The following is a 23,533-nucleotide window of genomic DNA, read 5'->3' as shown; positions in this document are numbered from 1 at the left end:
CACATCACTCAGAGTAAATCTTAAATCCACCTCTCGTAAAATGAGTTTGTCAGTTTTATGACCTCAGCACTAGACGTGTTAATCATTCAGAGTTTTGAATGCGTGCCACCTTGACTGAATTAAAAGTGTTTGAATTTTTGACATACATGAATATGGTCCTCTCTTTAGGCTACTAAGCAGCAGCAGGCTCTGAGGCAGCAGATAGGTAGCGGCTTCAGGACTCCATCCCAATAGGCTACAATCTGTCTGAATTGCTTAAAGTAATGTGATTCCAGCAGGATAAAAAAAAAAGCACAACAACTGCTACAGTAAAATTGCTTCAACTGAAAGCTGTCGCTCCTGTGTGTGCTTGTGAGTCTGCACGAGAAGTCCATTGAGGCCGGTGCAGGATAATGCGGCTGAAAAGTGGCCACATTATGTCTTGTTTAAAGGATCCATGGGCGCTTTGATAAAAAAAAAACACAAACAACTTTAACTATACACAACTTAAAGATGCACTTGCTTGATTTCCATGTTGCCCGTGATGTTTATCACCTCTGTGTTTTGCTTTGTAACGACACACGTTTGCCTCTCAAAAGGATTGCGCCATTTAGGACCCCGCCCTGCCGGGCACTGAGTCCATTGATTCGCACGGACGTTAAACGTGAATGAGACTTTATTTCTTTCCATCAGCAGTATACGGGACTGACTGTATCGTGGTTCATTTATAAGTATATGAAGTTGCACCCTCTCTCCTTTTCACCCCCCCCCCCCCTCTCTCTCTCTCTCTCTCTCTCTCTCTCTCTCATCTCCCTCCCATTCCAGCCTCTAACCCCCCCCCCCTCTCCCATCAAGCGAGGACCCTCTCTCTGCTCAGCGTTGTAGCTTTGAGCTGACTTATAGGTGTCTGCCGGAATTTATTTCCCCCTCATCCATTTCACTGTTTGGATCGATGAAAATGACAGAGTGCAGGTGCTGCCGCGGCGCGTGTTTAGAGCCAGCAGGGGACGGCGTGTGTGCGGTGCACTAGGACCGGGGAGAGATCTTTTTTTTTTCCCCCGTCGTGTGCATTGCAACTACACAGAGCTCGAGCTGTGGAGGAAACCCCCCCATCGGATCTGGCCATTATATCCATACATTTCTTGTCCCCCCCACCCCCTCACCCCACCCCCACCCCCATCTCCACCGCGGCGCTGCTGAGTGGGGAATCGCAACGACCAGTGCGTGTTGGGATGGTGAAGCACCCAGGAGAGGACCAGTAATTGAGCACGATTTGCGTAAAAGTCAGCTGTCAGGTTTCGTGTGTGGGGTTGCTCATTTGGCAGCTTCGCCCCCACACTCGGTTTTTTTTTGGTATACGTTTTTATTGCTTGTTGTAGTAATTCATTGTTTCTTCTTCTTCGTTTCTAACCCGTCATCCGTTTTTATTTCAAGTGCGCAAAGTCACATCTGCGTAGGAGAGCGCTTGGCGCACTTCTTCCCCAAAGGACAGAGACAAGATCTCCATTTATTCTGTTCTGGATTTAAAACCGGACGATTGGCTGAATGGGTGACCTCGCCGAAACACAGACTATCACTGGCTTGCACCCATTTTATGGAAACGTCTTTTCTCCATTGACCCGGAGTTGTGATGTCCAAAGCCTTCCCCGCTGACTGACAAACGGCGTCGTACCATTTTGGAATCGAGTTGAAGGTAGGCCAGTTTCCCCCGTTGGCTCGCCGATATAACACGGTCTTTTTTTCTCCCTGAGCATTTCATAAAGTTTGTAGACCTCAGTGTGTGTAGCCTACGGTTCTTCGATTATCGCGGCAATGAATTGACCGCCTGTGACTCTGGGTTTCTGTTGAACAGTTGCACCAGTTGGCAAGAAAGATCTTACGCGGTTCTGAAGATGTGATGATATTCACCGCTTTGATAAAACAAAAAAAAGCCTTGTGAACCGGTCAGACGCTGTGAGGTGGAGAAGTTCAGCATCTGCCGCTGTTGCAGCAACGATATGAAGTCGAATATAGATTATTACAGGCTACAACATTCAGGAAAAGCAATAGGTAAATAATTAAACTAATGGTATGTGTCGCAGTGGGCAGAGAGGGAATCTCAGTGCCTCTCTCTCGCTCTTCTTTTTTTTGGGACGGAGAGTCCTTATTTTGTATATTTGGCTCACGATATTGCTCATGTTTGCTCATGAGCTCAGAGATGCCGGAGAAGCCCTCTGCAGTGCAGTCTCTCTCTCTCTCTCACACACACACACACACACACACACCGGCCCGCCGGGCTCACTGGAGCTCACTAAGGAGAGGATTTAGATAAAGGTGTAAACGAAGCGGCAGCTTTCCCTGAAGGCAGTCTACCAGTAAGCCTTATTATATGCACAATCCCTATACGGGGGATACAGGCTGCTGGTTGAACTGAGGCAGCGATTTAACAATAGACCCAAGTTTTTTAATGGTTGCGCCACATAAAGAACTTATCGTTGCCTCTCTCTCTCTCTCTCTCTCTCTCTCTCTCTCTCTCTCTCTCTCTCTCTCTCTCTCTCTCTCGCTCGCTCTCTCTCTGTGTGTGTGTGTCTCACGCGCACGCACACACTCCCAGCGCTTGCGTTTGAAATGATTGTGTGCGTCACTGAGAACACGAGATGCCAAAACTTGCGCACACGCTGTGATTTTTTTTAAATTTTGTATTGCCCTGACAAAAGCCTGTTGTTCGTATGAGTACGGTCGTTTCACTGTATTGGGGGGGGGGGGGGGGGGGGGGGGGGGGGCTCTTTGCTTCGTCGGCGCGCAGTCCAACAGGCTTTGGGTTTGTTGCCATTTCGACCTATACTGTACGAGTTTCCGATGAAGACAAGCGGCGTGCTCCCATGGGTGGAACCGCGCGAATGCCGACGCATGACGCAGGAGTCTGAGTGATGATTGATGATGGTCCTATTTCTGGAAGTGCGCCTGGATCACACAAAAAAAAAAATGCCAGACCACTTATGAGCCTTAGTGGCAACCCTCAGGACTTGTCAGCCTTATTTATTGATGTTTTATTTTCTTTCTCCTGACGCGGCTACAAGTCGTTTTGAAGAGAGACCGTTGGTGGTCCGTCGGTCAGTGTCTGTTGGGCTCATCTTGAACATGTGCTGTGAGTGTATGCTTTATGCTCTCACTCTGTCACACACACACATATGAGGGACTATTTGGGTTCCTTGAAACACAGGTTTTTTACCCAACCATTGCTGCCCCGCTGTTTGCTGTCTGGACTGCATTGAGACGGTCTAATATTCCGTTAACCAGAGCAGCAGAAGGTGTTTTTTTAATTCTATTTTTGTTTATTTAGTTTGTCAGGTGACCTATATCTATTTTATGCTGGCAGAGACGACGTGTCAGAGGCCGGGTTGGTAGGTGAGCCACATCTCCACTCCACGTTGCTTAAAGTCATGAAAGAATATGTCGTCTGAGTGTCACTCTGGATTTGTCGGTGTATTTCTTTTTTTTTATGAGCGCGGGGCCTAGCACTAATGAATTCCTAAAGTCACTTCTGTGTGATGTTACAAAGTGCAGCAGATAAAACCGTCGGGCTGCTGCTGCTGCTTCTGCTGCTGCCAGCAGCGCCTCGTCATGGGGAAGATGACAGGAACTGTCCGTGGTGCTGAAACTGACAGCTCCTTTGTTCAACTCTGGGGGCGGATTTTTGTAAGTTGAACTGTTCTGGGGCTTCACTTACAGTTGATGCTTATACATATTTGAGCATGCCACTGAGCTGCATAGCACGCACGCCGTTTCTGAGCGTGTCACGAGTAAACGTATACGGGATTAGAGGGCATTCACGTGGAAGCTTTGAGTCTCTGGGATGAGCTCTATAGCCATTTAGCATACATTGGGGGAAAGGACTTTGATGAGTCAGGCACGGCGTTGTCTTATCGTATTTGTTTCATAATGGCATTCATTGTACCACTCTGCGCTTTAATGTGCTTCATAAATATGATGTGTCACCCATTTTAATTGACACATTAAGACGGGACTTAATGTGTGCACTGCTTTTGGTATGATAGCAGCGCTTTGCTTTAAATTACATCATCATGAGTACTAAGTTAATGTTGAAATCAAATTTTGTGAAAATTAAACGAATCAACGCTGTAGAAAAGTACTCGACAAGCAGGACTGTAATAACTCGGGGACCAGCTTTGTCTGCCCATGCTGCTTAGTTATGCAATATTTATCTGAAATAAAGTATATCTTCTCAGTATTCCATGCTAGTAAACAGTGCAAATGTAATCACAGAATATATTTTCCTTTCTTGTTGTGTGTGAAATGAACTAAAATAAGACACCGAACATGAAGTTCTTGATGGCAGTGTTAGAGTTTTGTCAGCATTGCCAATGCTGAATTAATGGCCTCTCTCTCTCTCTCTCTCTCTCTCTCTCTCTCTCTCTCTCTCTCTCTCTCTCTCTCTCTCTCTCTCTCTCTCTCAGCCATCACATTCCTGACACATTTAAAGGCCCACATATCATGCTCCCTGTTACAGTTCATGAATGTGCCTCAGAGTATATGGTGCCATTGAGACTCCAAATTTGAAATAGAGATGATCGTGCCTGAAAGGGCATTTTTCCTGCGGAAGTTTATATTTTTATTTCACGGGTTAAAAACCCAATTGTCCCTGTTATAAAGCACAGGGCACACGCCATGCCTGCTACAACCTCCGGGACTTACAGCCTAAGTGGAAATCAAATTAACCCTGAGAGAACCTAACAATTGCCTGCAATGCTTTTCTGTTCATAACCCCTATATGGTTCACAAAGCTGCTCAGTGCCCAGTGGTTTGTGTGTGTGTCTGTGTGTGTTATTGGTCATATATAAGAAGGAAGAGCTGCTAGAGTCGTCCCGGACTGGTGCTGTGGTGATGAATGATGTGTGTGTGTGTGTGTGTGTTCCCCTACCACTGATTGAATTAGGCCGCCCCACAGACCCATTGCTTTCCCAAGGAGCACTCGAAGGCGATCCCGCTGTGAAGTGCATCAATAAGCGGGTGGATGGAGTGTAAGTGGTGGTGTTTGCCGCGGGCAGACAGCCGGTGACGAGGAGGGGAAACACGCTTAGGGAGAGAAACCGCTGATCACACAGCAGATTGGGAGCCCTCGGTGCTGGCGTCTGTCTGTCCCCGCCGCGGAGGGAGAGAGGGGGTGGAGCCACGTAGAGCTGCCCCCAGAGCAGCACACTGCGCCAACAAGTTCGGCTTTCCTTACTAAGCCAGATCAGTTTATAGCTTGTATCATCAGGTATCTTTGCTATCAGGAGCCACGAGCCCTTGCTGTTCAGTTTGGCCATTTCAGTCGACACTGGTCAGGTGATGAACGTGGTCGTCTCAGAACAAAGCGTCGCAGCGCTTTTGATGGCTTTGTTTTTGAAGGCTGGTTGCTTTTGACGTGGAACCCCATGCGGCCACTGGCAGCTGAGCTCCCTCTGTGGCAGATTGATATTTGTAATTTAAGGGAAGCTGTCACACAGCATCCTCCAGACGGAGAGGGCCGCGGAGGCACGCAGTCGATTAAACACGGTTTGTTTAGAAATAATCATTTTGATGCGGGTGCTGAGGATTCATTTGAGGCGTATTGGCTCAAGGGTTCAAAATGTTCAATTATGCACGGACGCATACAATCACACAATAATGCCGCGTAGAGGAACAGAATACAGAGCAGTGTCTGCCTGGGAATAGAAGCTTTTAGCCGGTCCCTCGTCTGATGAGGCCCCTCGGATCACAGCAGAAAGGACAGGTCGGGGATTTCTGTCCCCGTTGCAGAAAAGGTTGAGGATGGGTTGCGGAAGAGAGCTAATTCATTAATTCACCCACCAGTGCGCGCGCGCGCACACACACACACACACACACACACACACACACACACACACACACACACGCGTGTTTTCATCACTGGACTATCGGAATTGGTATTTGAAGGAGGGTCATGTTTTAAAAGACCATCTCCTCCTTGTCACATTGATTGACAATAAAGGAACAATAAACAGCGCAGAGAGAATGCTGCTTGATTAACCGCCCTTCAAAATAACCAAACGTGTGCAATAAATCTGGTTTCCATCTCACAAATTAGAACGACGGCATTTAGATGCCGGCTTTTGGAGACCTGCAAGTCTTGAGGCATTGACGCTTATAGTTCTAAACGATAGTTGAGCTGTGTGATGATACAGAGGTTAAGAGGACTAGGATTTAGATCAACATATATATATATATATGTTTACAAGTGGGTTAGATGCTCTGGGATGGAGTTTGAGAAGGTGAGGAAAAAAAATGTATGAGATTTCAGTTCTGTCTTAAATCTGTATCGAGGATGTCTTTAGTGTAAATCCTGAGCAGTAAATTAGCAGGGGGCCCCAGCCTTTTTTTGTACAGCCAGTTGTGGGGGAGGGGGGGGGGGGGGTAGGCTTTTTATTTCCCCCACATACTTTGTAAAATGTTTATTCACTCATGCTAGCCAGCCTGCTAAAAGACTATTAGCTCCACAGCGCACTTAGATACTTGGCTATCAGTTGGGTGATGATGGAATAATGATCCTACTGATGACCTTCTTTAGTTCCTTCTTTTGTGTCCTGATTAGAGAGTGATGGAGAGGGAGGAGGAGAAAGACAGACCACGTTCTACTGCTCAAACAGCCCATCAAGTTATTTATGTATGATTCAGCTTCTCTTTTTTATTTGTTTTGGCCAGTGATACTATGTTACTGCAGCGTGGGAGCAAGTGTCCTGTGGCCCAGCTCCTGTTCACAGCCGCTGGTGAACCACTGGTGTCGAGCACTGCGGCGAGCTGCAAGATCCGGTTAAGCATGAGTCAGGCATTTCCGATTAGTTTCTCCCCAGTCATAATGTAGGTAAAGGATTAAATGGAATAATGTCTTTTAACATGAGGACATTCGAGTCACGTAGCTGCATTTTCAGATTAGCTCTCTCCGTACCAGTAATCACTGTAGTATAGTCAAACGTAGTCTTTAAATCAAACATAAATGTATTTTTTCTTACAACTATGTATGATGCTTTCTATTCATTTATCAGCTTTAGTTGTGTTAGGACTGTGGGTGCTGTTGAGCTAAACCCAGTGTATTTGCACTGATGTTGCTAAATGTCAATGTTGTCAATTAATGGGCAGCGTCCCTATGAGTGCGCAAATGAAAAATAATAATAATTGATTGCTTGTTAGCTTACCTGAAATATCAGATACAATTGGCTGCTTTTTAGAACAGCGGTAGACATCCGGATACAGAAAATACCCTTTTAACAGTCGAATCAGAGGACAACATGTTGTGTCGACTCAACAGGTGAAGACTTTACTGCAGGAGCCCACACACTGGCTTATATGACAGCATAAATATATCACTCCTTGACTATTTCTCTCTATAGAACTCTGGCCGAACCGCTTTACGTTAATGTGAAGCTGGAGCAAACGGCTGTTTTGCTTCGATAGGGCACGACGTGCGGAATCTGTTGTTCCGCACACAACGGTGAGCAGATAAATAAAATAATTTACAAAGAAGCTGCGCACACTCCCAGATAACACAGAGAATAATTAAACCTAACGACTGTTTGACGCTATCGCAGTCCATGTAGATTGCAATGGCAACGAATGTAAACAAAAGCAGGTCTAGCACCAGTACAAAAAAAACGACTCTGTGCTGCATTTTCTCGGGAAACTTCACTTCTCTCTCTTTTCCCGTGCTTGGACAGCTGTCGATGGGGTTCACAAAGTCAGGCCTGTCAAAGTCACTTTCAAGAGCTCGGGCCTCTCATTTGAAAGACTAACCTGTCAGCAGTCACAGTATTGGGACTTTACTCACGAGGGGAGACTTTATATGTGTGGCGTTCATGCAAAATGGCCAGTGTGTTTGAATCAATGAGGGAAGAGGATGAACAAGGAGGACAAAAAAAAGAAAAGTAGATCGCTGAAAGAAAGGTGAAAGAAGGGTTTTCAAGCTTGTTTTCATTTGCTCTACAGCAACCTGTTAATCACAAGTTAGCCCCACCCTAAAGCATACCCTGCTTTATCGAATATCTTACTCTGAATTGGACCAACATGTACTAAATTAACATCATGCTGTACTGAAGAAGACTTGAAACTAGCGGCTGAGACCACAAACTCATGTTTACAGTGATTTACTGAGGTCATAAATCAATTGATAAGTTGGGTCATTTTCACAAAACTTCTATACAGTCCGACTTCTTTTTGCAAACAGAGGGGTCGCCCCCTGCTGGCCATTAGAAAGATCTTTAAAGGGACAGTTGACCCCAAAATCATCGAAGAGATGTCTGCCTTCTCTTGAATATAGTGGGACTAGATAGCAGTCACCTTTTTTTGGGGGGGGGGGGCAAAACCCAGGCCTGTCGGGTGCTGGTGTGAACACTAGGACACTGGACATGGTCCTTTCTCACGTGATCATATCTGGCATGTGAACCAGCCTGAACAGATCTTACTTCTGACTTTATTCTCACACTGTCGTCAGCTTTGTCAAAACACAGGGAGGGTAGACCGTACCGAGCATAATGGAGTCATTCTCTCAGATGTCACTTTGCATTCGTTCTGGAAAAATCTTGCCAATGTCCCCATGGGCTAATGTGTAATACAGCACACAGACATGTAAAGAGAGCAGGAAATGTAAAATAGAGAAACACAGCCTCTGTCTTTTCTGTGAGACACACATACACAGACAAACACTTTAGTCTGGGCAAATTGCTTGTCTTACAGGAACGAATTGCATTCACAGGTGTAATTTAATCTTTTTCTTTTTTTCTGTCTTTAATTGGTGTGGAAAGTAAATCAACGGCCGCTGTAGCATTCCTTGGAGACGTAAGATGTTGAAAATCTCATAGCCGGCAGCTACTCGAGAGAAAGTTGTCAGAATTTTCAGGATCAGATTTGCTCACAACATTGAAACCGTAAGCCTCTCGGTGGACTGGACCCCAAATAAACAAGAAACGGAGGGAGAGGACGGACTTTATCTCAATTGTCTGTCGCTTGGCTTGTGTCTCTGAAATCCACTCAGATGGCACCAGCTCTGAGCTGTAAAGGCGAAAAAGACAAAAAAAAAACACAGACGAGGTCATGCGAGAATTGGCAAGGGAGAGAGAGAGAAGCAAAGAGAGAATGAGAGGTGTTCCCACTGTCTCCTAAAGCTAGAACACTCTGGCCCGTTATTTTATCAGCTGCAGTGGTCCGTGTTATGGTGCAATGAGTCCCCCGGGAGCAGGGACTGCCATAAACATTGCACTGTGTGGAACAGCCGTCTCTGATCTGATGGAGGCTCACGTTGTGTGTGAAGGATGCTGGCTATTAGTGGCGTCGGTCAGTAATGAGTGTGTAGCCAGTCCCAGCCAACTGTTAAAAGTCTCTGTAAACACTCGTCCAGTCGAGTTCACGCAGGGGCAGACGAGGACGAGCTGAAATCTCAAATTCTCGGACATGGATGAGCTCATAATAAACGAGCACAAACGGGCTGCTTTTTGTAAGTAAATGGTGGATCTTTATGAGATGATCGCTGAGCGTTGGACTCTCAGTTTGTCAGAGCTGTGACTTTGCAGTGTTGTTTGTCGAAGGTCAGTGACATCTATGTGTCTGTTCATCCTGCATGCTTGTGTGAATGTGTGTGTGTGTGTGTGTGTGTGTGTGTGTGTGTGTGTGTGTGTGTGTGTGTGTGTGCACACTGATCTGACACACAGGCCCAGTCAGTCCTGTTCTTGGCTCCAGCAGTGATCTGGCACTCCTCCTAGTCCTGCAGACCCTGCCATGCCTCCACCCCCCCCCCCCCCCCCCCCCCCCCCCCACCCCCCTCTCCCCCTCTCTCCTGCTGCCTCTCCTCCTCCTCCTCCTCCATCCACACACCAGTGCAGATCAGCCTGCCCAGGCCTTGCATGGTGTCAGGGGGGGGAAAAAAAGGACAGTGAGCTGACTTTACCCAGTTTCTCCCGGTATGCCTCCTCGTTTCTGGCTCTCTTTACGTTGCTTTGCTATCATATGACAGCATTATATGGCAGTATTATGTACCTAATTATAATATGTCACACAAAAAGATACTGAACACAGAAGAGCTGTGGCTATTCATGAGCCAGGATAGCAATCGGCAAAGCCCTTTCCATATTCCTTCGACAAAAACCTCGGACAACCTCACAGCAGGGGCACACACCTACACACACATACATACATACACATTCACTGCCTCACTGTTCTGTTTCTGTTCAAATAAATCCTGAAATAAGATTCCATCTGAGATAACTGGACTGCTCCCCCGCAGGCCTCCGAGACCCACAGCTGCTGCTCTGTAGAATGGATACAGCCATGCTTGGAGGACAATCAATGATACTGAGTGTGTGTCAGTGTGTGTGTGTGTGTGTGTGTGTGTGTGTGTGTGCATCCAGGTTTTGAAATAAAAGAAAATGTTGAATCCCCAGCCAAAGTGGATAATTGGTATGAAAGTTGAACAGCCACTCTGGGTTTCCAACAGTTTAAACAGTTTAATTGAAATAAGCCAGATTGTTTTGATCGTTTTCCATATCTCTAGCCTTTTATGCGTGAAACTAAAGAGCAAAAAAAACGTTCCATCCGATGTCACATTATTACAATAGGATATCGTTGGGAGTCCGATTGTTTCAAAGGGTCGCGTTGAGACAAACAGGTGAGCTTGTCTGAGGCGGCTGAAGGTCACTGAGACGTGCGCGCGGTTGACTCACAGAGCTGAAGGGAGACGGGGTGGAGGGACGGTGTAAAAATGAGAAACGGATAAGGAGGTGAGCGCATGTTGAATAAAACATCCTCTGATCCACCCCCCTCACATCAGCCCCCAACCTCCAATCCCCCCCGTCCCCCCCGTCCCCCCCCCGTCCCCAGCGAGTGTGTGAGATACCATCCGCTCAATAAGACCTCATCATGTTTATTAGGGCTTTTACACACCTTCCGTTGCTCTCATTGTGTGTGTGTGTGTGTGTGTGTGTGTGTGTGTGTGTGTTTGGGGCTTTTTGGTTGGCTGTAGCTATTGTTGTGCACCACCCACAACTTGCTCACATTGGTCCAGTTGCTAATGAAGCCTGTATATCCTTCTCTGCCAAAAACTGACAGCATCTCGGTGTCTTAGTAGGCAGTTAAGTAGCAGAGAAGACTTTTCCACCTCAGCGCGCCAGTCTGTGACAAGTTAACCCTCTCTTTGGTAAGTTGCCTTCAGTTTCCGGCATTAGCAGAGACGGTTATTGTTTTTATTTTAGCAGCAGTTGACTTATGACGATTTCAAAGTGTTGTGTTTTTTTTTTACTATGTACATCACGGTGTTCAGTGCATGACTGAAGATACTTTTTTGCAATTAGTTTTATGGAACCCATTTGGGCTCATTTTCTCCCAAAACGGTGAGATTGTTTGATTTCGTTAGCCATCACCAGGAGTCAATTGTAGCAAAAGTTTCATCAGAATGATCATTACGTTTTGGCGAATGAAGTTCCAGTCACTGTTTGAGTTTAATGTGCAGACTCGGGAACATTGTGAGAGCTAAGAGGAGACACGAGGCGGCGTCGCAACTTCTCAATCCTGATTCATTGACTTCTGTGTCTTTTCTCCAGCATTAAACCTTCAGCAAATGGCTAACAATCAGTGCAGTAGTTCCTTTAGGACCTGCCTGCTGTCATAGTCATAGCCCGGGCCAGACAGGAATCAAGCAAGCACGATGCTGCAATCCAGAGCGTTACACGTGGAAGAGAAGATTCACAGCTCTGACTTAAAAATGGGCACCTTTTTTATTTTTTCAGTTGTATCTCCCCAACACAAAGTGCCACGATCAATAACATAGATATACAGCTAAACAAAGATAACAAAGGTAAACAAGCATAAAGTTATTGCTTTTATATACAGCCAAGTAGGCATAAAATAGGACAAAAACAACAACAGCAGAGCAATAAACAGTGATAAAGGGTTAGTGTTGGAATAACTGCTGTGGGCGGTACAATAATGTGCAGTGTATACAGAGGTTGCTCTGTTTGGTGGATGGAGTTCACAGCTGACATGATATACAGTAACATGTTAACAGAGGAAAACAATCCAAAAGGCATGAAACAGTCAAGGCATGCAGGAGATAGCAATTAAAGCTTGATTTGTATGTTTGTCACATCAACGTGTATGTCAAAGGTCACGATGCACCGATAGTAACAAGTTGACAATTGAACATTTGTACCTGGATTTGTCACTCGCGGTATGTCTTCCTTATCTTTTGTACCCCCCCCCCCCCCCCCCTCTTCTCGTCACCACTTTCCTCTCCATTCCTTCCAGTTCATTCTATTCCCAGCCTGTCCCCAGTCAAGCAGAGAATCGATTTTTAAACAGGCAAGACTCTGGGGACCAAGCAGGGCACTATTATTGGCCTCATTTAGGCTCCATTGCCATCACAATGGCTCTGCTAGACAATAGGATAGACTCCGTCATGGACACCAAGGCGTAAATGCACATTCCGGGCTGAAAATCGCTCAGGCCAGCATTTCCTGTCCTCAGGGATCTTTGTTTTAAGAAACCCCTGTCAGTTTTGAGAGGATGGACCGCAGTGCCTCTCCACACTCCACTAATATAGGCACAGCCAGCACATTTCCCCGCCGCAGGCGAGATAGAAGAGGAAATGTATGGGCTTTTTTTTCCCCCCGTTCTATATTCTGCATGCCACCTTTCACCTTTTTTTTTTTTTCCATCACCGTCGTCATTTTTTGCGCGGTCTGCAACATATGGCAGTGCGTTTCTACTGTAAACAGCGGCTGCTGATCCCTCATGAGGGGACCGTGCTCCTCTACAGCAGCTATAAATGTCTGTCAGGCAAAGCCAACCACAGTCCTCTCTCTCTTTCTGGGATTAAAGGTGTTTCAGGAAAAGCTCCTGCAAGCCCAGCTATTGTTTGTCCCAGACAGCGGCGCACTATGTGGCGACCGGACTAAACCGATGAATTGACAGGGTCCCCAGAACCACACGTTTCCCCTGTCCATGTTCTACACCTGAAATAATACGAATGTATTTAAACCAATCAATAGCCATTTGGTGATGTTTTTATTTACTTCAGTTGATGAGAGGATAGCAAACGTACAACAATGCCCGGCTCTGTTGCTCGGCTACATGAATACCTTAAATAAGGGCAGCTTGTTTCATGGTAAAGCCGGACGTTAGTCCTCCCAGAAAAGTGATAGAAATGTACATTGCGTTTGTGTTTGCATGTTTTGACTTGTGTTCCACTTCATTAATCCATCTTTCTTGTGACTTAAACAACTATACTGACAAATACAGAAGGCAGGGGAAACCTTAAATGAGAGTCTATTTGAAGACCGGTCAGTTATCTGTGGAGCAGGTGCATCTTATCCACACCGAAGCCACATGTCAGACGGGTCCATTACTGACTTGATGTCTTAATTTGTATTACACAATACATTGTAAGGCATTTATTATACTTAAACAACACCCTTTTATTGCCCTACTAATACTTTTTTACAGTAACTTTGCTTTGACTATGTTGTATAGTAACAAAGCCTTACTGTAAGTGTGCTTTACAACAGTTTTTTATGGCATTAATTACTATACTGTAAACTTTCATACATGCACACCAAACAGTCAGCACTATCACAGTTACACGTTATAAGAATATAAAGAGAATATTACCATAGTGTAGCAGGGTTTGCCTATAATTCAAATGGCTAAATACTAATATGCTTACCTTTCTCTGAGACTAGAAGGATAAGAGTAACACTATAAGGACGATGTCTGGAGAGTAATAACAGACTGGAGGAAGTCATCTGAATGCAGGAAATAATAAAAAACAAGATAAAACATGTTTTAAAAAGGTTTTATGAAGTTATAGGTTTACATAAGTATTGTGAAATAATATAAAATATAGATCTAAAACACAAAAGTTCAAAAAATGTGCACACTGTATGTTAAAGTTGTAAGAAAATATTAAGTATTGTGAAGTGCTTTGTGATACTGTATACATTTTCAAAAATATGATGCATTTTTAAGTAAAAGTTTACATGCAAAGATGTTATTACTTTATTTAGTTTCGATTTTAAAAGTCGCGATGTTTTTCCTATAGCTTACAGTATTGAAAAGAAATCCCAATATATTGAATCGTAAGCCTTGTATCATGTGAATGCATGTGACGGATGTGAGTGTGCTTGACAGTGTATTTAGTCCATCTGTGTGTCAGTGGTGGTTCCCGTGCTCCCTGCGGGGTGTGTACACTAAATGGGCGAGGAGAGTGTCGGCCCCCTGCCCTCCATCAAAGGCAGCATTGACTGGAAGCATGCGAGTGTCTCTGCAGCCAGTCACCCTTGGACAGCTGACAATGGGCACGGGGGAATGTAGCTGAAAGCAATCAACAACCACTGGAGGAAAATGCTCCACTGCTGGTGGAATGTGTCTGAACTCACTGGCAACAACCCGCAGCGGTGCTCTTGACCAATCATGTGCAAATGGCTTCCGTTTTTTGCCTCGAAGCTCTTGTAATTAATCATGCGCACAGTGTCGCATTTCATGCGCTCCGAATGTGCTCTTTTGCAGTGAGTGTATGTACAGTATCTGAGCGTCTGCGACCGGGGCTCGGGGAACGGCGGGGGTCTGGATTGGCTCAGAGTTGTGTGGTAATTAATCTCACTCAGCGAAGAGGTGCATGTTGGGACTGAGGCCGGGCATAGCTCACCGCACCTTGCTCGTTAACTCTAACCACCTATGGCCGGCCTCTGGAGATTAACGAGGGCTGCCCATGGTCAAAAGCGGTCAAACGCGTTTTAAAGAATGCTCGCTCAGCCTACCACCAAGCTTATTTTTTTTATTTATTCTGAGGCAGTGATTCACATTACTGCTGCAAAATTATACCCATGGGACCTGACTCACACTGTGACACATCTGGCAAACCGCAGCGCAAACACACACGCACACACACTCATACATGCCACATGGCACAGATGAAGGAACAGGTACACAATACAGTAAGCAAAGTTGCAGTGTGCTGTGCCATTTACTAGCAATCCCAGCATGAATGTCTTTGACACAGTGACATACATAAACACCTCTGACTCACTCACTTGTGTGTGTCTGTGTGTGTGTGTGTGTGTGTGTGTGTGTGTGTGTGTGTGTGTGTGTGTGTGTGTGTGCTTTCTATGCTTTCACTACTCTTCTTTGTCTTTGTTTCTGGCTGCTCTGCATGTTTGATGTTGGCATAGCTAAAACTACAGCTGGAGAGAGAATAACGGCGAATGTGAGAGAGTTGCATCTGCACACAAACTTGCTTTCACTTTGACTTTAACCCCTTTAAATTGCTCTGTTTGACTCCAACGCCGAACCGGCTCCATGATATATTATCAGTGATTTGATGTCTCTCACCGCATAGCTTTAAAGGTTACTCTGTGCACTCAGTGGCTGCTCACGCATATAAATAATGTAGTGTTCCTAGAATGGAGGATGGTATACATGTACACGTTCTTATCTCATGACAACGGGGTAATGATCAAAATACAGCTGAAGAGTATTTTTACACCTGCCGTGATTTCATTTAGTATTCTGCAGCTATTGCGTATGAAATATTGATCAAAAACCACTACTGGTCCTGAAATGTGTGAGTGTGAGAAACTCTTTAGTAATCTGCTGTAACCCAGCAGAGACGGATGAAACACAGATTGTTTTCTTTGAAAGCACTCGTCTTAATGAACTTCATACTTTGTTGAATACCATACCTCTATTTGTCCATTCATATACTATGAAAATGCAGCTTCACGTGCAGTAAAATGTAAAAAAAAAAAAATAGACTATGGCACTGTGTGTACAAACCCAAGGAAACGGCGATCAGATGTGTTCTTTTCAGATGCACATTTTAACTCTCTGCATTTCTTGGTACTGTCGGGCCACAGAGCCACGTCTAATAAATGCCAGGAAGATGTACTCTACCTAAGACCGCGCTGCCGTCAAATTGGATTAAATCCCTAAATCACATGATCAATCATCCACAGCTTGCCGTGCCAAGATGGCGGAGGTTTCCTTCTCCGTCCTAAGATGGAACTGCGAGCTATAGCAACAGCAACAGAGCGTTTTTTTTTTTTAGGTTCTCCTTGTAATGTGTGAATGTGTGTGTCCTGTGTGAATGTGTGTGTCCTGTGTGAATGTGTGTGTCCTGTGTGAATGTGTGTGTCCTGTTCAGATAGATAGAGAGACAAAAAAACAAACAATATGTGAGTAACGCGCACGGCCACAGACATGCACCGCTTGCACACAGCAGAGGGAGTGGGCCAGCAGCAACTAGCGTGAGGTGATAATTGAATTTGGGGAAAAAGATGGGAGGAGATACAGCTATCCTGGGAGATACAGTCCCACAACAATGGCAAGAGACAGTAAATTCCTCTGCTCCTTTTGTCAGGGCGAGTCAGCAAGCAGTGCAGGGCCATGCCCCTCATTTTCTGGTAAAAAAGCAGCAGGCAAACGGCATGTGTGCTACTGTGTGTGATGATGTGTGCGTGCTTCATGCATCGCTGAAGCGTGGATATCACGCCATGCCTCTGTGTGTGCCTCCTCAAACACACCTGCTCCTGACGCCTCAGAGAAAACAGCTTGGCCGTATCCAACCGTTTGAGCAGCGCCAGAATGTCGTATTGCAATCAGAGGATATATATCTGTGCTACTTCTTACTTGTGTGCAGTGCTTTTAGAAATACATATTTTTTTAAGAATATGTATTCTCACCAACCTTTCGTGTGTCTGATTTTGCTTTGAGAGGTTTTAGGGCGATGCGTTCGATGAGCATTGGCAGCCCAGCGTTATTGTGTTTTTTTCTCCCATGATGCCCTGGAAACAATGGAGCTCGTATGTTGTATTAACATACATTCAGACAAGGCCAGACCAGTTTCAGATGAGTCACATGGGAGAATTAAAATAAGAGATCTGTCTTGTACAGTTCAAATAAACTCACTCGATCCTTCCTGTTTGCGAGGCTACCTGCATGGCCTTGTGGGGGAAAAGAACCTTAGAGGTGAATAGTATGTTATTCAAACGCAGCGTTTGCTCCCTTTGAGCACGACGAAATGATAGGAGAACCTTCAAGTGTTGAGTGGTGGAAGTTTAAAAAAAAACACCAAAAAAACAGCTTCACTCTCCACTTAGTCACTGCAGTTTTTAATGGCTACATTTTTTACAGGAATTCTGCTGCTTTACGGTGTCTACAGATGTTTAATGTGTGTATACTTTCTCTCACTCCATCAACGAGCAGTCTGCTCTACAGAACCTGCTCTGGGTTCTTGGAAGTTTTTTTTTTTTGTGCAGCAGTTTCAACTTATTTGTGGTGAGAATGGAGGGGGAGTGGAGAAGGAGAGTTGAAGGGAGACGAAAGTGTGTTAGTCCTGTTTTTGGGAGGTCGCGCGAGGTGCACAATGCCCCTCTGTGTGTGAGGATGGCAGGCCGGTGATGTCATGGCTGGCAGGACCAACAGCCCACTGAGCTTGTGAAGGCGTGACATGATTGGGACACAGAAGAGTGTCGCTGGCATTGTTCTATTGAATCAGGCTGTGACGGGGGGGGGGGGGGCAGCAGCTCCCCATCCTGCAGCTAAAGAAACACAACCTGTCAATCATTCAGTACATCAACTTGTATCAGCAGCTTGGAATAAAGTCAGTTTGGTATTGTTGGACAGCTTACAGTCTAGAGACAGGAAATACACAATATACAGAGACACGCAACAAAGGTCACTGGTCTGAATCAAAGTTGGGAGGTTGCATGGCGCTCGTCATGGTGCTCGTCGTACAGCATGGTGCTCGTCTTAACTGGATGCCCCAGAATTCTGATTTAAAATTGTCTAATTGTATCTGTCTTTTAAAAAAAAATGAATGTTTAAAACAGATCAAACCACAAGGAAAAAACTCAAATTGATTAATTATTAAAACTTTTTTTTAAGTAGAATAATGCTTTAACATTTAATACTAGTTTATGTGACATGCTACAATTCACAATTTTGACATGAGGGCAATGAGTCAACATATCTCGAATATCTTTTCAGCGAGAGAAAGACAGCAGCGGTAATGCACCAATAAGCTGGATGCCAACTGCCGTAAAAACCAGAAGAAGAAGGCTGATAATAAAGCATGCGTTCGACAAGTACATTAAGAGGGCTGTACTAGCGTTAAGGAGTTTTACAAAGAGCAGGGGGTAACATGTGCACTCGTGTTTTTCAGTACGCAATGGACAACTAAATATCATGCAGACACCATGGTGATCTCATCTGTTTCTCATTTTCTTTCTCTCTCTTCTGCTTGCGCGGGTGTGATTATGGCCTCCATCAAATTGTTTCTTGACTTTTCAATTCTTTACTCTTATCATCGTGTTTTTTATAGCCGCAAGTCCCTCCATTGTCCTTGTCATGTTACATTTCTGGGACGGTATTGCAGAAATGGTCATTGGACTCGTTCAAAGTGGAATATCGGGGCCAATCAGATTTAGATCTCTTATCTGAATTGAAATGAAATCTGACCGGCCCTCTGAAGGATTTGGGCCTTTGAGAGTGTTTGTGGTTGGTGATTTGTGTGTGCACTTAGCCATAAACTGACCGCGGGGTTACCGCTGCAGCTACAAACACACAATTAGAACGGACCAGCTTATCGGCAAGTGTTTTTAAAGGCCTTTTAGCCAAACAAAGAGGCGCCAATCCTTCAGCTGGGGCATTTGCCAGAATGTTATTGGCAGAGCGGTGTTTATCGACTGAGCGTTGTTTCCGAGTAGAATGTGACGGAGGAGGAGAGAAAGGCTTCTTTTCAGAGCGGGCCTTGCGAGTGTCGTGTAAACACACACTGAGAGAGGCTCCTTTCATTAGCTATGCTAATCCGGAGTGCACGTGACCTGCCGCAGACTCCAGGGTCCCTCCTGGCTCTGGCTCTCTGTGCCGTTAGTTTCTGTCTCCAAAGGCCATGGCCCTCGTCATGTCCTTTCTGGTTCAACGGTTTAATTTGCTGTCTGTTGTGTTCTCCTTTTGCTATAGTGACAGAAACACCGATCTGGCTTTTGGTGAATCTGCTCTTCTCCCTCCAATCACTTTATTCTGTTTGGCTGTCTGGTGCCTCTGACACATACAACTACCCCAGACTGGCAGCTGTAGTAGATTGAGGGCTCTGTTAACGCCACCACTATCACCTTTTGCTTCTCTGCTGTCGTCTATGTTTGAAATGCAACAGGGCAATGGGTCTCTACCTTCAGGAATAGTTCTGCATTTTGAATGATATGCTTATTTGCCTTCTTGCCAAACGGTAGTTGAGAAGATAACACGCGTATTAGCATCGTGAATATGAACCTATTGACCGCAACTAGCTAACTTAGCTATAGCACAAAGACTGGAACGGGGATACGGCTAACCTGGCTTTGTCAAAATGTAACCAAGAAATAGTTGTGTTAATTATTGAGCTTTTAGACATGCTGGTGTGAGTGCAGAGCAAGGCCAGCTGTTTCCATCGTTTTCTGTCTTGATGCTAAGCTAAGCTAAACAGCTGCTTGAAGCAGCATCAACAAAGTGGAGAGTGGTGTCAATCTTGTATCAATCTTATTACCCAAAATGTTGAATTGTTTCTTATCTAACGTTGTAGACTTTCAGTAATTTGACTTGCTAACGTCTTCGTGTGTGTCTTGTTTCGTCTGTAAGGCTTTTATTGCAGTCGATTTTGAAGGGTATTGCCATCGGCTAGCTCTCTAGGCTAATAAAATGACACTTTGATGAGTGTATTTCTTTTTTTTAATTCACATCAAATTTATACGGCAGCAACGGCTCTATTTCAGGAGCCGTTAGAAGGTAATTACTACATGTTAGATTATGTCATTTACTGAGAGAAGATAAGGAGTGGAGAAGGAGTCACCTCCATCAATTAATATGATGTATGAGTCGATAAGGGATATGGGTGGGACATGTGCCGCATCTCCGCGAGTCACGAGGTGATAATTTGAAATTCCCTTCAAGGTCCCCCCTGTTTTTAACCTCTTAAAACCCGGCTACTTGAAGTGGTGTTTCTAACACATGTAATTATTTCTTTATTGATTCGTCAGCATCTTAGGGAATGGTTTCTCGTGAAATATATCCCCGCCATGATAACAGGTCTCAATTGCAATCATGAGAGGAAATCATTACAAGAAAGATACCCTAGGGTATTGTGCAAAGTGTTATGTTGATGTGAGTGTCCAAGTGTGTTTGCCTATATTGTTTGGGCAGAACATCGCTCCACACTTACACTTACTCTTGTCTAGAAGGCAACAAGGAGGTGCTTGATCTCCTGTACAAGCGGTGACTGACCACTCTCTTTCTCTTTTTCTCTCTCTCCTGCCATCCCTCCTTCGCCCTGCCCGTGTCTCCTCTCCTTCAGGCTGTGAGGACAGGGGGGGGAAGATGAGACCTCCCAGCCCTCTGCTGATCCTGCTGTACTTCACGCTGTCCAAGAGTGTAAAGGTCGTCTCTAAGAGAGGCTCAGGTATTTAACACACCTCCTTTCTTGTACCTCTGAAGCCTGCGCATGCACCCTCTGTATGTTAATATGTTTCAATATGTGTTGTTTTTTTTAATGTACGTGTGTGAGTGTGTTCCAGTGTTGTGTCTGCATTTCATGGTAGCCGCCAACCATCAATGGCTGGCGCCGCCATTGATTTAATTCGGAGGCTTCTGGAAAATTTCACAGACATAAGTGAATCATTTTTTTTTGTACGGCTCTTTTATGAACTTCCGTCTACACTAAATTCAAAGTCTAGACCTTAAATCACAATGATTGTCACTGTTGTATTGTGTTTAGCTGGTGAAAAAATAATTTAATTGTTGTTTATTGCCGTCATTGTGCCGCACGGCACATTAAACAGCGTAATTCTACTAGAAAATACTGATGTCTCGCTGCTGCATGTGTGTGTGTGTGTGTGTCTGTGTTGCATGCTTTGAAAAGGTGAACAATTGAGATGAGCAATTGCAAAGTACGATGCCCTTCCCATTTCTGTGTGAGAATGACTCGCAAAAGAAAACGGGAGCACTGTTGAGCAATTTAGATATAAGTGCGACTTTGCCTGCGTTTTAGTTGAAGAGCATTTGAATTCATGAAAAGATATTCACTGTACTTCTTGGAATTAGCTCGGCCTACCACAGTCTAGAGAGATTGACAGCTACCAAATGATCCAATTGCTCAGTGACTAGGTCACCAAGGGTTACTGCGAAACTCATTTTGGCTCTAAATGCCAGCAAATTGAGCATCAATTGTGAACAAATGCAAAGGTCAAAATTGAAAATGGGGAGCAAAAAAGATTGAACGTAAAAGCTTTTCATGACAGGAATACATATAGGGATTCAGGTAGTCCATTACAACACTGTGAAGACAAACTGCCATTACAGAGAGAAAGTAGGCCTTGTGCGTCTCTGGCACTCGGTATTCACATAATAGTTTAATACTAGTAAAAAATATCACTCTGCAGGTAAAATCATGTAAAACAATGCTAAAACCAATTGGTTGCATTCAGGAAAGTGTATGTTTGTGTGTGTCTGTTTGTACTGCAGACATGACCGGGCATGTTCGAAGATTTAAGGACTGACCTTTAGGTTAAGGTTTTATATTGAAGGAAGCACACCCACTAGACAGACACAGGTACAAAGAGCAGAAGGGCAACTTATCAATAAATAATGTGCTTCAACCCGCAAAGGAGATGCTCAGTGACACAGAATACAGACACACTTACCCATATACTGTGGCGGATTTGCAGTGGCTGGTTGGCTGTAGCTGTACTGTGGCTAAAGCACTGTGCCAGGATTGTACATCCTTTCACCCGAGGAAGACTTACTGAAAAACGAAGTTTGCTTGGTCACTCACAAAAGGTACAATAAATTCATAAAAAATGTCTCGTAACTGTCTGCAGACCATTCTTCTTTTGTGGAGCAGTATATAGTCTGGCATTGGGAGATAAAATAGAACTGGATCGTGCAACATCGCTAACAAGCTACGATAGCCTCCTCCATTACGGCTCTCTGTTGCCACAAAGATCAGCGCAGTCAAGATGGCTTGCTATTGGTTGACGTGGCAAAAGTTCACAGAAGTTTAAGTTTAATTATTAACCTCCAGCTGCCAGTAAAAGTCTGAATAATCAGACCCGAACACTTGTATGTAAATCTATGTTGAGAAAATGTACCAAGTGTCTGAACGTTTAAAGTTGTAAGTTATTCTTTAAAAGACTATACCGAGACACCTGGTCACCGTAGCTAATTGTTCACGACAGTAATCATACCTGTGATTATCTAAATTAAACGGTAAGACACAAGGCTAAGCTCATGTCAGTTAAATCAGCCTATTAGTCTGGTCAGGCCCTTGAGACTGTTTAAAAGGATCAATGAAATATAATTGATTCAGCAATTTTGTCTTGAGAACATCTTTGGCACTTTTATCATCCAACTAAGCCACAGTACATAATGGCTGCGTAGTTTAGCTTTAATAAAAAGCTTACTCTCTTACAGAACACAATAACAAAGTAAGGGAATTTAACTTGATATCTGTTCAACTATTGATCCTTAATAATGAATTGACTGCTCACGTGCATGCGTGAGTACCTGTGTGGTTGTGCGCTTTGGTCCGTGGGGGACAGGACAGGACAGCCCATCAGATCCCTCAAGTGGGTCCTCTGGGTCCTTCGGTCAAACATCGATAGCAGTAAAGTCAATACTTCAAAGGTGAAACAGTGTCGCGGGGCAGTCTGGCTATTTAATGACACTTTGAAAGGCTCCTCTGTCTGCCAGAAAGATTTTAAATGGAGCCATGTGGAAAAATCAGGCATGCTCACATTAAACTTGTAATCTGGGACATGGACACTGTCTCTCTCTCTCTCTCTCTCTCTCTCACTCACTCACACACACACACACACACACACACACTTTACATACTGCATTGTTTCTTTTGAATCTTTGTTTGGTAACCCCCGGAACCCCAAGCAGTTTTGGGACATTTTTTGGCATCCGCCACTTGATAATAAAAGTTTGATTTAGTATTTAAATACCTTGAATGAAAAACTGCCTTTTGATATCTGCTCCTTTTTAAATGCACAAGAAAATACCACAGCCTTTTGTCAGTGCCGACATCGCAGGTGTTGTGATTTCAGTATCTTATTTTGTACTTTATTAAATTGTGTTGCCCTAAGACGTATCAAATTAATTTTTCTGCCTTACTCTATCGCTCTCCCCATACTCGTCTCAGACAAATTGAACGGGATGACGGTTTGGGTGTCTGCGTTAAAGATGAAATGTGGTTGTAAAGGAGATTAATTGGCTGATAAAGCCCCTGGCGGGTGATTGTTTTCTGGTTCAAAGGTTCGGGATATTTGTCTTCATGTGCTGGGGATGAAAGAGATGGAGCAGCTGGACTCTCATGGCTGCTATTAAATTACCTTGCAGTGACCACTTCTGGCTTCTTAGTTGCACCTCAATCAAATTAATTCATAGGTAGTTATTGTTATTGTTGAGTGAAAACCGAACATTTTTTAGCACAACTCTGAAAGGAAAAGAAAGTTAGAGACAAAGAAAGAGACTTTTTTGGGGGGGG

At 44.5% G+C, this 23,533-nt stretch overlaps 1 protein-coding gene across 1 annotated transcript in view; it reads left to right on the top strand.

The window, feature by feature from the left end:
* Window positions 1-20,364: 20,364 nt before the first annotated feature.
* il1rapl1a (interleukin 1 receptor accessory protein-like 1a) overlaps window positions 20,365-23,533 on the top strand; it is a gene marked incomplete at both ends in the record, with an annotated part of 128,462 nt that continues 125,293 nt past the window's right edge. Inside the window, one exon of the mRNA XM_079169837.1 lies at window positions 20,365-20,446. Within this exon, the coding sequence (XP_079025963.1) occupies window positions 20,365-20,446 (82 nt within the window). The remainder of the gene's footprint in view (window positions 20,447-23,533) is intronic.

This window comes from Pholis gunnellus, assembly GCF_910591455.1.
Source record: "Pholis gunnellus genome assembly, chromosome: 12".
In the NCBI taxonomy this organism is placed as follows: Eukaryota; Metazoa; Chordata; class Actinopteri; order Perciformes; family Pholidae; genus Pholis; species Pholis gunnellus.
Note: the sequence above shows the minus strand (reverse complement) of the source record. Positions and strands in the feature narration are given on the sequence as shown.